Source organism: Excalfactoria chinensis, chromosome 5 (assembly GCF_039878825.1).
Source record: "Excalfactoria chinensis isolate bCotChi1 chromosome 5, bCotChi1.hap2, whole genome shotgun sequence".
Lineage (NCBI taxonomy): Eukaryota > Metazoa > Chordata > Aves > Galliformes > Phasianidae > Excalfactoria > Excalfactoria chinensis.
In genome coordinates, this window is record NC_092829.1 from 16249925 (window position 1) to 16262786 (window position 12862).

Here is a 12862-nt window from a genome sequence, read left to right on the forward strand (position 1 = left end):
TCAGGCATTGGAATGCACTGCCCAGGGAGGTGGTGGAGTCACCAACCATGGTGAGTGTTCAAGAAACGTTTGGATGTTGTGTTGAGGGATATGATTTAGCTGGGAAGTATTGGTAATGGTTGGACTAGATGATCTTCTAGGTCTTTTCCAACCTTGATAATTCTGTGATTCAGTTTCCATCACTATTAATAGATCAGGTCAACAACTCCTTATTTAAACAAGTCTTGAAAACATCCAAAGGTGGGATTTCATTTAATCTTCTGGTGTCTTGTCCTTGTGGTCCACTGCCTCGGGAAAAGATTTCCTAGACTTCTATGGGGCACATTTGTTCAAGCTATTTTTGAGAATAATGGATTCACATCCATTATGATGGCTCACTAGGAAGACTAGGTTAAAACAGTACTAACCAAAAAGCAGTCTGAATTTTGAAGTGTGCACAGATTTTCTTTCCACTGGTTTTAAAGGAGACGATAAGTTGATTCCATCTATTTAACTTGATTTGGAATTGTTTAGCTTGATTATTACTAATTTGATCTCTCATGTTGTGATGGCTTGGGAGTTAATTCTGTTATAGTTGTTGCAGACTGCCATCTTCTGAGCAGTTCCTAGAATTGTGTGTATTCAATTTACCTACTATTTAAACAGTTGTATTTTTGGGTAGGTGTAGCAAGATTTACTGGAGAACAGTTAGCATTCATTCCAGGAGCTATTCTGGTGATAATTTTGAACGAAGCAGTGAATCTTAGCATAATATTTAAAGAGCATTTGGATCAGAACCTGTTAAATAATTGGCTTAGTAACAGTAATTAATAATAAACTCAATGCTTAAGTGTTTTTGTTTGTTTTTTGTTTGTTTGTTTGTTTTTCATTTGGAAGAGACTTAAATTCTTTTTAGAGAACATAGCAAAAAAATAGATAAAATAGTTTGATGTTATCAGATCAGTGATGCTTTTTCAGAACATATGTTTTTCTTATTTCTGGCCTTGATAAGTGATTGAATCATTTTGCTCTGCAGCCTATAAGTATACTACTGTCTTGTAGCTGGAGGTTGTTTTTGAGTTACCAGATGCGTACTTTTGCGGTCCTGTGTTAAGTAAAGCTTCATGTTTTCCCCTATAACCAGCTTCCCCTTATTGAGCAAGTCGTATCTCATGATCTGTGTTACTGCACTGAAATCTCCAGGAACTTCCTACTTCGTTTTGGTCTATTCCTTTCTGGATTAATGTCTTTTCAGAATAAAGGCTTGAATGTTTCTTGAATATTCAACTGATTGTTCAAGCTTTACACACCTCTAACTTTTATAAGGAAGGTTTTCAAATTCAGGCCTAGTTTGCCTGATCTTTTGCCATGTACATTTTCAACCACTAATGCACACTATAGAAATATTAAACTATATTTTCTTTGAATTTCTGAGATGTTTTGATCTCAGTTATCAATATTAATTCTTTATTATTTCACTGAAGAGTTTAGTTGACTTTAGTTTGGATTTTAATCCTATGAAAGTTTGTGTCTACTCCTGAATTTTTTTTAGTGTTTTGCTCTGATGAACCTAGCTGTGTGCTGTAATTATTGCTGTTTAACATGTGTTGCTTCTAATATCATCATAGTAGCATGAAAAATGTGGGAGTCTTGTGTTTAATACATAGGGAGGTAAGAAAGATCTTGAACAACTTGTCTAATGAGTATGTACCAGTAAAGTGATACTTCAGTAGTAAGACAGATCTCATTCAATTCTGGTGTAAGAAATGGGGGAGAAGACTGCCAAAAACTCGTATTATGAATGATTTATCTGTCAGCTGAGGTCATTGTAGAGTTTTCTACATGTTAAAAAATAAAAAGCCACCACTAACAAGAAAAACTGTGCATAATTGGAAGCTTCCTGTATATATGACCTTTTCACTGTATCCATGCTAACAGTAAGTAAAGATATAGAATGTAGGTACTTTATTGAGCATACATTAATAGAGTTGGTTAATTTTTACTTGTGAGAGGTTTGTACTGCAGTTTGTGGAGTGGAGAGGAAGCAGGTAAATTTTCTAGGTGCTATCAAATTGTTCTGGTATTTCTTTGCCTGATGGTAGGTTATTTTCCCTAATAGCTGTCATTAAATGTGTAATGTGGTGCTTTACAGTTGAGCTGAAGTATTACCTCAGGAAAAAAATTAACAATTTCAGCCTTTTGGAACTTTTTTTTAATAAAAGAGTGTTTTAGTTTCCTGGGACTTGGCCTATGTAAAAATGCTAGAGAAATAAAGTCCCAATAGATATGGTGGTTTGGTCTTGAAACTTGTTATCCAGTTTACTTTTAATTTTGTAAACCTGAAAGATTTTCGTGTGGGGGGTGGAAATCTTATGTGTAACATGCTGGAACATCTTGGGTATGCACTTAGTTTTGGTTTTGGTCTATGAGAAGAATTAACTATCTTAAGAAAATGTCCCTGAACTAATAGGTGGAAACAATCAGTCCTGACAAGTCATCAGTGTAGATGAATCGGTACCTCTTGTCTTTAGATCCCAGTTAAGATGGCTAAATTTTTCATCAATGAGGTGGTTGTGCAATAATGTTTTTAATTGTACTGTCTGCTTAGGTTTCCATTCTTTGCTTGTTAAGACACACTGTTTCTCTTGCAGGGTAAATCTGACAGTCACTTGTGACATCTACATAGAGAAGCCACTTGATGGGGGTGTGTTCATTGCTGGAAGAGTTGACAATGGTGGGATATATGTTCGTCGTACCAAAGGAGTTTTCTTCTGGGTTTATGCAGATGGCACCTACAGAGTCACTAGTGACCTGGGTAAGATGCCCTTTCCTAAAGTGGATGCTGATAGCTGGATGTATCGCATTGATGACCTTGATAAAAATGATGAACATTCTGGTTTTATTACTCAGCTGCAATTGCTATGAACTTGGCTCGTTTTTCTGTAACAGTGGCTGTATTTTGCATGTGACTAGAGCATTTTAAGGTTACTGGCTGCTCCACTTCTCATTCTCAGCTTTCTGGATATCTTTTCAAATATGTCCAGAATCACAGAATTGTAGGGGTTGGAAGGGAACTCAGGAGATCATCTAGTCCAACTCTCCTGCTGAAACAGGTTCCCTAGAGTAGGATGTACAGGAAAGTGTCCAGGTGGAGTTTGAATATCTCCAGAGGAGACTTTACAGCTGCTCTGGGCAGCCTGACCCAGTGCTCTGTAACCCTCAAAGTATAGTTTTTCCTGTTCTTAAGTTCTGGTTTGTGCACATTCTTCCTTGTTTTGTCCCTGGGCACCACCAAAAACCATCATGGCCCCAGCCTTTGGATGCTCTCTTTAGATATGTATAAGTCTTGGTAAGATCCCCTCTGCTTTTTCTTCTCTAAGTTAGAGTCGCAGCTCTCTCAGCCTTTCTTATTAAGAGAGATGTTCCAGGCCCCTAATCATCTTTGTAGCCCTTTGTCTACCGATAAAGTCTATTTTATGGTAGTAAATGTAAATTATTTTCTTTTCATAAATATTTGGATATAGTGTTACAAAAAGGTTTAATTTGTTTTCATGTAATAATTCTAAGAAGATGATCCATCTTGGGATTCCATGTCCTGTCTTATACAGCAATGCAAATCAACATTTATGTACATCTGGCTTAGATAATGAGTGCCTACTGTTCCCACCAAACATTTTTACTTTACTTTTTATTGTATAGTTGTCTACTTGTAATGCTAACATTCACATGTGCTCATGTAGAACACTTGATGGGCACAAAGAGTTGCATAAATGTTGTAATAATTCATAAACATCTGAAAGTCCTGTTCAAACACGTTTTCAATTGCTTGAATTCGTTTGAATTAGTCTTGTCAATAGTTTGACTTTAATGCACCTTATAGATCTACAATATGCCTGATGTGAATACAGCCCGTAACAACTGATTTCACACTTCACTGGATCTTAAAAATGGTCTCCTCTTCTATTTGGTAGCTGTAGTTTCCCATTTCTCATTTTCTCCTCCTTCACTGTTGGTAGGCAGAATACCTGTTACTTAGGAATTCTATTACCTTCTCTTAACACTCTGATTTCTAGGGAACCTCATGTTTAAATCCACAACACCACATTTTCAGCTGTGTATAATAGATTCTTATTATATATATGTACATACACTTGGGTTTAGAATGAACTGCACTGTTTATTTTTTGAGGCATTTCAGCATTGCCTAGAAGAGAATAACTTTTTTTCCCTCCTTGAAATAAGGGGGATGTGATTAATGACCTCATTATTTCAGATGGGCATGCTTGTTAGGCCGTAAGATTTATTTTTTTTTTCCTCCATAGCTATTTTTCATCATCTTTATATTTTTCTAAGAAGACGTCTGCATGCTAAATTACCTCACAGCTGAAGCTGCCAAATGAATAATTGAAGATTCTACTTCTAGAGCTTCGCTGTTTTTTTTCTTTTCCCCCAGGTTTCTTACCTGATTTTAGCTTAGCATAAATTTTGACTAGAATTAAATAATATTACTTTGTGGCATCTCAAAACCTCCCAATTTAAAATCTTCTAATGCATAAAAAAAGATTAGCAGAATAAGCAGAGCACCAGCTACTGTCACACTTGGTTAACCTGTACTCCCAGTAGATGGAATCTCCAGAAGCACTGGATATTTCAGTGGGAAAAAGCTCCCGACAGAATAATAGAATACACCTCTGTAGTAGGATAATGGTCCTGAACATCTCTGAAAATTAAATAAATACAACTTTCCTTGATGTTTATCTGTCAGTTAATTGACACTTTGCTAACCTTGAGTGTGTTTTGCAGCTGGAGAAGAAATACTAATGAAAGGGCTTTCTGGTGTCCGAGATAATGCTTGGCACACGCTTACTCTCAGCATTCAGGTAAGAGCATGGTCAAGAAGCTGGAAAATCAGTTATGAAAATTCCATTCCTAAATGGCTTAGACAAAAGCATGCTATTTTACTGTTTGCTTAGGTGATCCTATGTAAAACATTGATGCATTTTTTAATTTAAACAAAAAGTAACACATCGTATTCTATTTCCTGTGTTTTTAAAAAGACCTTGAAGAATTGGAGAGGGTATAGAAAAGAACTGGAAAAGAAAGATTATGTTCTGGCTTTCTGTTCTGAAAATTCTTGGTGGGCTGCTAAACTCAACTGTTTTACAAATCTGATTCCCTCCAATTTTCTTTGCACGTAAAGTCTCTGTATGGTGCTCTTTAAGAACCTGGAACTAAGGAGCTTGATCGAGCTGCAGTTTTTTTTTCCTGTGCAGAGAAAGCATGGGCATTGTGTAGATGTTTAAAAAAAATAAATAAATAAAGGCCCATTGTTGATTAGAAGCCTACTCAAAGTGTGGGATTTTTGTGTGGTGTTTCTGCATTTATTTTGTTTATCATAGCATGGGAAAAGTGGTACCAAACTTTATACCTGTGTGATTTAGCTGGGCATGACGTTGTTGCAACTAAAAGGTTTTGAATTCATCAGCTGGATGCCTAAGCCCCTTGGCTAATACAACCTTTACAACTGCAAGAGACCTGAAATAATTGGGAAGCTTAAATCCCAGCTGAAGATATCTTGTACTGTAACCAACTGTAAAATTCTGTGCTAAGTCTCTAACAACCAAACTGTCTATAAATGTTAAAAGCTGGTTGTTCTATTTGTTTTTTTGCTCTTTGTGCTTTTGTATTGGTAGACAAAGGAATGTTTTTATCTGAGCCATTCACAAATGTTTGTACAGCCACATTTATGATAGTAATTGCTATCTGTAGAATGAAGTCTAAAACTTGCTAACATGGAGTATGAAAAATGAGTGTAAATTATCTAAAACAGTAAACAGTGATGTTGGTCTTCAAATCATGATGCTATAGACTTGCATATGCCAAATATGGCATTGATGCAGTAAAAGAATTGTAGAGGCTTTTTGAAAAGCAGTCTATCTGTTTGTAATTTTTATAGATTTAATACAGGTAATCTAGAATGTTCCCTCCCTCACCCCCCTTCCAATTTAGTACTGGCTAGATAAATTGTAACTAGTTCCGAAACTGTTCTCAACATCAATGGTAACATTCTACTTTAAAGTTCCTGAATCCCCTTCTCTTGGTGACTCTGGCTTGGTGACTGAAACACACAACTCTTTTATTTTGACCTATGTCTAATTCTGCAGAATTAATGCCAGGTGTGTCATATGCAAGAGAACTGTTTATAGTTTCATGTAGTTCTAGTTTTGTGAAACCCCTCAAAACATGTGAGCATTTGAAGGAGTGTGATACAGATGCGAGAGGAAAAACAGTTTGCCTTTAAGGTTTTGAGATTCTGCACTGAGTTTACAAGCTGAGAGTTTGGGGAAGATAAACCTTTTAATTACACTCCATAAAAGCATTAGATCCGTTTCACAGAGCTGATAAGAACTGGCTGATTCTGTGCAATATTTAGAAGAGCCTCTGCATAGAAAGCATGCAAAAATGTAATTAAAAATTCACTGGACCTCTTTTTGACTTGCCTCATCAGCCATACAGATTGTGTTGGTGTCAATACACTTGATCGCTGGATTTCACAAAGCTAACTTTCTTTCCCTTTTTTCTGACAGGGCACTTCTGCCTCTGGACTGTTAAACGGTTATCCCCTCTGGGAGAACGTCACCATTTCTAAACCAAGTAATGGTTGGGCTGCTATTGGAACTCGTTCATTTGAGTTTGCTCAGTTTGACAACTTCCATGTTGAAGCTAGATGAGGGAGCTTTTGCACTTGGAGAATGTCATCATACTTCAAAGAAGAGCCAGCTCAAACCCTGCGGACAGCTTAACACTGACACTGATCTGTTGACAAAGAACCTGAATTCTCACCCTATTTTTTTTTTTTTTAAAGGTTTACATTACTAGTTACCAACATGACTATGTTTCATTCCCTGGTCACTATGGGATTTTTACTCTTAGAATTCTGGGAGTAAATTTTACTTCAGGGTAATGATGGAAACAAAGTCATAGGTCTGAATCTTTTTGAATGCAAGGATCATAACTTCCTGTCTCATTTTTAAGCTGATTTTGAAACTTAACAGAGGATAAAGGCCTCTCAAGCTGCATTTTTAACACTAACATGATTGTGTCCATTCCTTTCACTGTAAGAATGAAATACCAGTAAGCCTAACAAACCAGTGGCTCCATACAGCTGTACTTTGATCACTTTCAGATTTCACTTGAATGAAGAACCTATTTTTTTCCTGTATTAAGGAAAAAAAAGATGTTTTGTCTATTTCTGCTATAGTCTGAGGCAAGACATTACAGCGCTAAGGGTGTGTTTGATTACTACTTCTAACTTTCATTGCTAGCCTTAAAAATATTTCTTTTGAGCAGAAGGGAAATCTCTTATGGGTGATGAGGCAGTGCAGGATGTGCCTTAAGCTTCAACTACCTCCTTTTTCAAATGAAAGGGTTGAAATAGATTAAAAGATACTGTAAATTGCAGTTAATTATTGATAGCCTTCATGTGGGTGGTGGGTTTGGGTTTTTTTGCATGGTGCAAGAATGAAAACTTAGTCCTGGGTCCTTAATTTATGCTGGGTTGTATATGGAAAAACTGGCCTTTTCTTCCCAGAAGCTTGAGTATCCATCTCTCATTTGTGATGCATCTAAAACTTAGAGCAGAAATTAAGGTATATCAATATGTTACTCAGCTGATTGTTATTGTAGCACAAAGAAGGTATGGATGCTATCGTGTCCTTGCATTAAAGGAAATTAAAAATATGTATATCTTAAGACCTTGCCGTCAGTCATAAGGTGGCAGAAGATGGATGCAAATGGGATTCCTTAGTACATCAGGCTGCATAACTGAAACAACATCCTGTCCAGTAAGTGAGGTAGCAAATGGTATCTTCATCAATTGGCTTCTGTTTTTTCTGTTGGTCATTTTGAATGAAAATGCTGTCTGTTCCACAACAAAACATATCCCATGTCTGCATCCCGTTTAACAGGCAAGCAAGTAGTTCTGGAATTGTGACAGGGCACTAGTATTTGTATGAGACTCTCTGTAGCATGCAGTATCTTATCTTTGAGGAAGATTTGCAGTATACTTCAACTTAATACTGAATGTTATTCTGATCCACTTGATTTTGAACGCTAATTTCAGTAAGCATTGACTTCAGTCTTCGATGTTTTCAGCTAAGGTAGAGTTAATGCAATACAAAATATTACCAGACCTTTTTTATAAAGGTTATTTTCCAGATCAGGTTTTGGAGAGATCTAAATTTCCAAAGTAGAGATGAGCGTTTTATTTCTTTCAACAATTATACCAGTACCGCTGTTAATTGGTTCTGAATCATTCGTAAGTGTGGATTTCACACGTGTTGTAACCTTGAAGAATGCTCTAAATGTCTAACCTTTAAAACTCTTGTAGAGGACTTTCAAATATTAACTGTTTCTTTAACTGGGTAAAAAATGAAAGCCAGTTTTCCATTTGAGTTTCATTTTGGTAGTCTAAGCGTGGGTGCAAATCTGTTCATTATTTGCTTGATTTCAGAAAGGATGTCACTGGGATCCAGATGTGAAGGAATTTAACTTAAGGTCCTTATATTCAAGTAATATGGATACAGGAGAATAAGTTCTCAGAATAAACTTGTTTCAGCTGTGATGGTTTTTTCCTTGTAGCATGTTTCTTGAAAGGCTCTTGGTAGCTTGTGTGGGCTGCAAGAAGTGTTTGTGTAAGAGAGATTAGCAAAGGTGCAATTTATCCAAAGGAGTTGTCCAGTTGTTTTTTTTTACTACCCTTTAATGCACTAGTGTAATAAACTACTGTCATACCGTGTACTAAGCACAATGTATTTTGTCACTGGAAATATTTTTTTTTCTAATCTTAACTTATTAATGTTAGAGGATTAAACTGTTTTATGAAGAGAATAAGCGATGTAATAGTGATATAATGTTGTTCTTTCTTATGTCTGTAATTCTTCACCCTTCAGCAGGCTGTAATATGCTTGCCAGTAACAAGCTGTCAGGTCTTTCACTGGGGGGCGGATTTATGTTGTTGATTATAAATACTAATCATTCCAAATGGACAAATAAAGCATTTTAAACCCCTTTTATTTGTGGAGAATGCTTCTGTTAATGGATCTTGATGTCCTCCAGCAAGAAAGCTGTCAGTTTTTATCATTGTGATTCCTGGTAAAGATGATTGCCATTATGTTAACTGGATTGGAGCGATTTTTCCGGTGCCAAACAATCCTTGTTAACAAATATCGCAAAATCAGAACTTTTGCTGTTGATTTGAACATTATTTATAGTGCTCCATTTACATTCTGCTCCCATTTGTTGTGATGGGTTTTGTGTGTGCTTTTTTTTCTTTTATCGAAAGGGGTTAAATTGTATTTAAGGGTCATTTGTGCAAAACTGCTGAGTACTGTAAGTCTTATGGGCTTAAGCTGGAAGTCTGTTTACAGATATGGAAGCAGGTAGTGCAATTCAGGTATCTATTGAACATTACATGAGACTTACCTTGAGTAACATTACCTTGAGTAACCTTTTGAATCTGCCTTCAATTTTCTTATTTTAATTACTTAAAATTATTTAAATCTCCCCTCTTTTAGTTGAAACCATTTTCCCTACTCCTTTTGCAACAGACCTTGTCCGCTTCTTTCTCGTTGCCTTCTCTTTGGGTACTGAAGGCCGCTCTCAGGTCTGCCTGGAGCCTTCTCTTCTCCAGGATTAACAGCCCCAGCTCTCTCATCTTGCCCTCACAGAGGAGGTTTTCCATCCCTTGGATCATATTTGTGATCTGGATGTGCTCCGACAGGTCTGTGTCTCTTCTGTACTGAGGACTTTGCATCTGGATCTGGTACTCCAGGTGAGGTCTCACCAGCACAGAGTAGAGGGGCGGGATCTTCTCCCTTGCCCTGTTGGCCATGCTTCCTTTGAATTCCAGGGTATAGTGAGTTTCCTGGGCTGTAAGGGCACATTGCTGCCTCCTGTCCAGTTTGCCCTCCAAGTGTACTTTCCTGATCACATGTACCATCAGTAGTACGTGGTTGTCCAGTGCTTCCTCTGTCCAGCACTCTCACAGTGATGGAGTCAGGGAGCTGAAACCCAAGCACAACACCAACAAGGTGGTTGGAGGAAATTAGTGTGGTGTGTTTAACGCAGTGTGCATCCCAACAGAACCAGTAGAATGGATAGGATAGGCTGGAAAAACTGTGTCAACACAGAAACACATAAAGCTTCCATGGCTTCTGTATATATCTCATGACATGGATTGAGAGTTGTGTTAATGCATCTATGAAATGCTGGAGTACCTAATATGCCCTTGGAAATGCAAGTCTCTAGGCTCTCTCCTTTCTTTTCATGAAGGAAACTGATGTAATTGTTGCTTTAGAAAGAGCAGAATGGTGTGAAAGGAGCACTAAAGGCCTAGTCCTCTTGCTGAATCTGTGGTCATCTTTTTTTTTTTCTTTAACACTGCATTCCTGTAGCTAATGAACACCGCTCACGTTGCTGCTTAACCGTGGCTGCTCCTTTTCCTCCTGAGACCTAATTCCCTGTGAAAAGTCTCTTAATCCTAACCCAAACCAGATAAACAGCAGGGCTATTTCAGTTCATTGAGTGTGACTGACGTGGGATTTGAAAGCACCATGCGGCCAAGATAGTCAGGACAGTGAGCTCATACTTCAGCCTACAAAAAAAACCTCATTACAGAAAGTCTGATCTATACTGAGAAAGATCTATAGCGGTATCACAAAGATAGATTTCCAAATGAAAAATTGGTATTTGACATGAGCCTTAAACTTTCTATCTTTTGTGACAAGTTTGTGGAGAGGACTTTGCATTTTGTACCAGAGGCACTAGATGGCAGTGTAATTATGAGGAAGAAAAACAGCTGTCTGTATGGGTTCAGAGCCTGCCACATTGAGCTGTGACAATAAGGATGGAGGTGGCTTTGTTTGAGAAGAAAAACAATGTTCCAGACTATGGACAGCTTTCTGTGCACGAAACTCTATGGCATTCCTTACAAGGAATAGTAATTCATCTTTTCATATAAATTTGTATCTGCTCTAAGCATATTAACAAATACAAAAAACAAATGCTTTCTAAAGCATCTTCTACCTGCAGTGTTTTTTCTGGATTAAAGTCTTTATAAAAAGTCAAAGTCGTCCCATTGCTGCAAGAAGCACAGCTTTAGCTACTGGATGAGTCTCAGTAATCTTTGAGTTGTGTGTTCAGGTTGTGAAAGGCTCTGCAATGACTTTTTTCAGTGCACGATGAGTTTGTGATTTTCATGTGCTTGAGCTGTTACAGCCTGTATCCTAAAAGCCTCTTTAATGCCAAGCTCTGATTTCAGATGACATCTTTAGAAACCTGCACCCCTGGGCTGCTGCATGCAGCCTCGTGTACCCAGCTGGGGCTGCACAGGAAAACACACTTGGATGGGATCGGGCACTAAACCCCAGATGAGATGTGACAATGGATAGGAACAGCATGTAAGAGCTTTCCACAGTGAACAGCTGTAAGATTGTTATTGCAATTCAAGGTTTTCTCAGGAGTGGATCTCGAATATTCTCCTTCAATTTTAAAATAACAAACTGCAAGGGATAGAGGCACTTTGAGAGAAATGAAGAGGTATGTTTGCACAAGCTGAGAAACTGTCAGTTTGTCCTTGAAGAAGGTGATCCTTTGTTCAAGGAGGTTTGAAGAGAAGGAGAGATGGATGTAAGCTTGTGTGAAGGAAGGATACAAGGAGCACAATGGAAACTGGAACTGATTGAATTTGGGGTGACTGATAACCTACAAGATCAAGGGGACAGGATTGTGAAAGCAGAAAGGGTTTGGCTGTTACTAAGTGCCTCAGAACAGCATAATCAGAAATATGGGAGTAAATGAGCAGTGATTACACAGACAGCAATTCACTCCCTCATGCCAGGTTTTCGGAAGCTTTATGTACTTAGGTTAATAAGCCAGAAATTTGCTTTCACTCCAGGCTTCCTGAGGTGATGTCCTTCATCGGCTGTGACTGTGGCCAGTCAACACTGGATGTAAGCATAGGCCATGTCAGCCCAGCTTGGCTGGTAGCATCTTGCTGCCTCAGGGAGATCTGGGACTGTGGGCTCACATGGTCTCTCTGTTGCCACAGGAGGGACCAACCCAAGTAGAAGGAGGCACATAGGCCTGGGTAGCAGAGGTGAAACACCTATACTGATGAGAAATAGGTTAAGTAATGCTCTGCTTTTCAATTATGTTAGAGCTGTGAGTGCTGAAGCTTGCTCATTAGCCAGAGGCATTTTGTGTAACTGAAAACTGAGGTACAAGATTCTGATATTGAAAGTATCACTTTGCTTTAGTCCCTAGAAGGCAAAATGAGGAATGTTTCCCATTAAGGAGGAGATTATAGTGTGAAACTGAAATGGGGGTTGCTCTTCTTCAGTACGTAGGGCATCAGTGAGGTTTGCTTTTCAAAAGGACCAGTGCATCATTTGTGTGATGGACAAGAGGCTGGAAGCTGGATGCTTATTTGTCTTAAGTTCTTATGAACAGTATTTCATATGAGATTCTGTGGAGGTGGAAGATTCTGTTTTCTGTGGGAGTATTGTGCCCTACTGTCTAATGAAAGGGAAAGCTGTCTTAGAGAAAGTACGAAAATTTCACTTAATGTTTTATAACCTTAATATTGTCTGTGTGTTTGTTGTCTATTTTTCTTGATGAAATTCCTCTGAGTGTTGTTAGTTTTATAGCCCCTTAGGTGCTCTGTCTTGTTTGGATCGTGGCTCTTTTCTCTGTTGTTTGTTCTGACAAAATGTGATCTTTAGAAGTATTTCAGGATCTCATTTTGCCTTTCCTAGGTACAATTTTAACTTCATCTGCAAAAGTGAGAAAGAAACAATTCCACGAATTGTTAAGGGACTGAAATA

At 38.0% G+C, this 12862-nt stretch overlaps 1 protein-coding gene across 3 annotated transcripts in view; it reads left to right on the forward strand.

Moving 5' to 3' along the window:
* GALC (galactosylceramidase) overlaps positions 1-9051 on the forward strand; it is a 35767-nt gene extending 26716 nt beyond the window's left edge. For 2 of the 3 annotated variants that reach the window (XM_072338753.1, XM_072338751.1), the window contains exons 15-17: positions 2631-2794; positions 4782-4858; positions 6566-9045. In XM_072338753.1, coding sequence (XP_072194854.1) covers positions 2631-2794; positions 4782-4858; positions 6566-6709 — 385 coding nt within the window. In that variant the 3' untranslated portion in view covers positions 6710-9045. Of the gene's footprint in view, positions 1-2630; positions 2795-4781; positions 4859-6565 lie in introns of all 3 variants that reach the window. The other variant, XM_072338752.1, reaches the window with a different exon arrangement.
* Positions 9052-12862: the final 3811 nt, after the last annotated feature.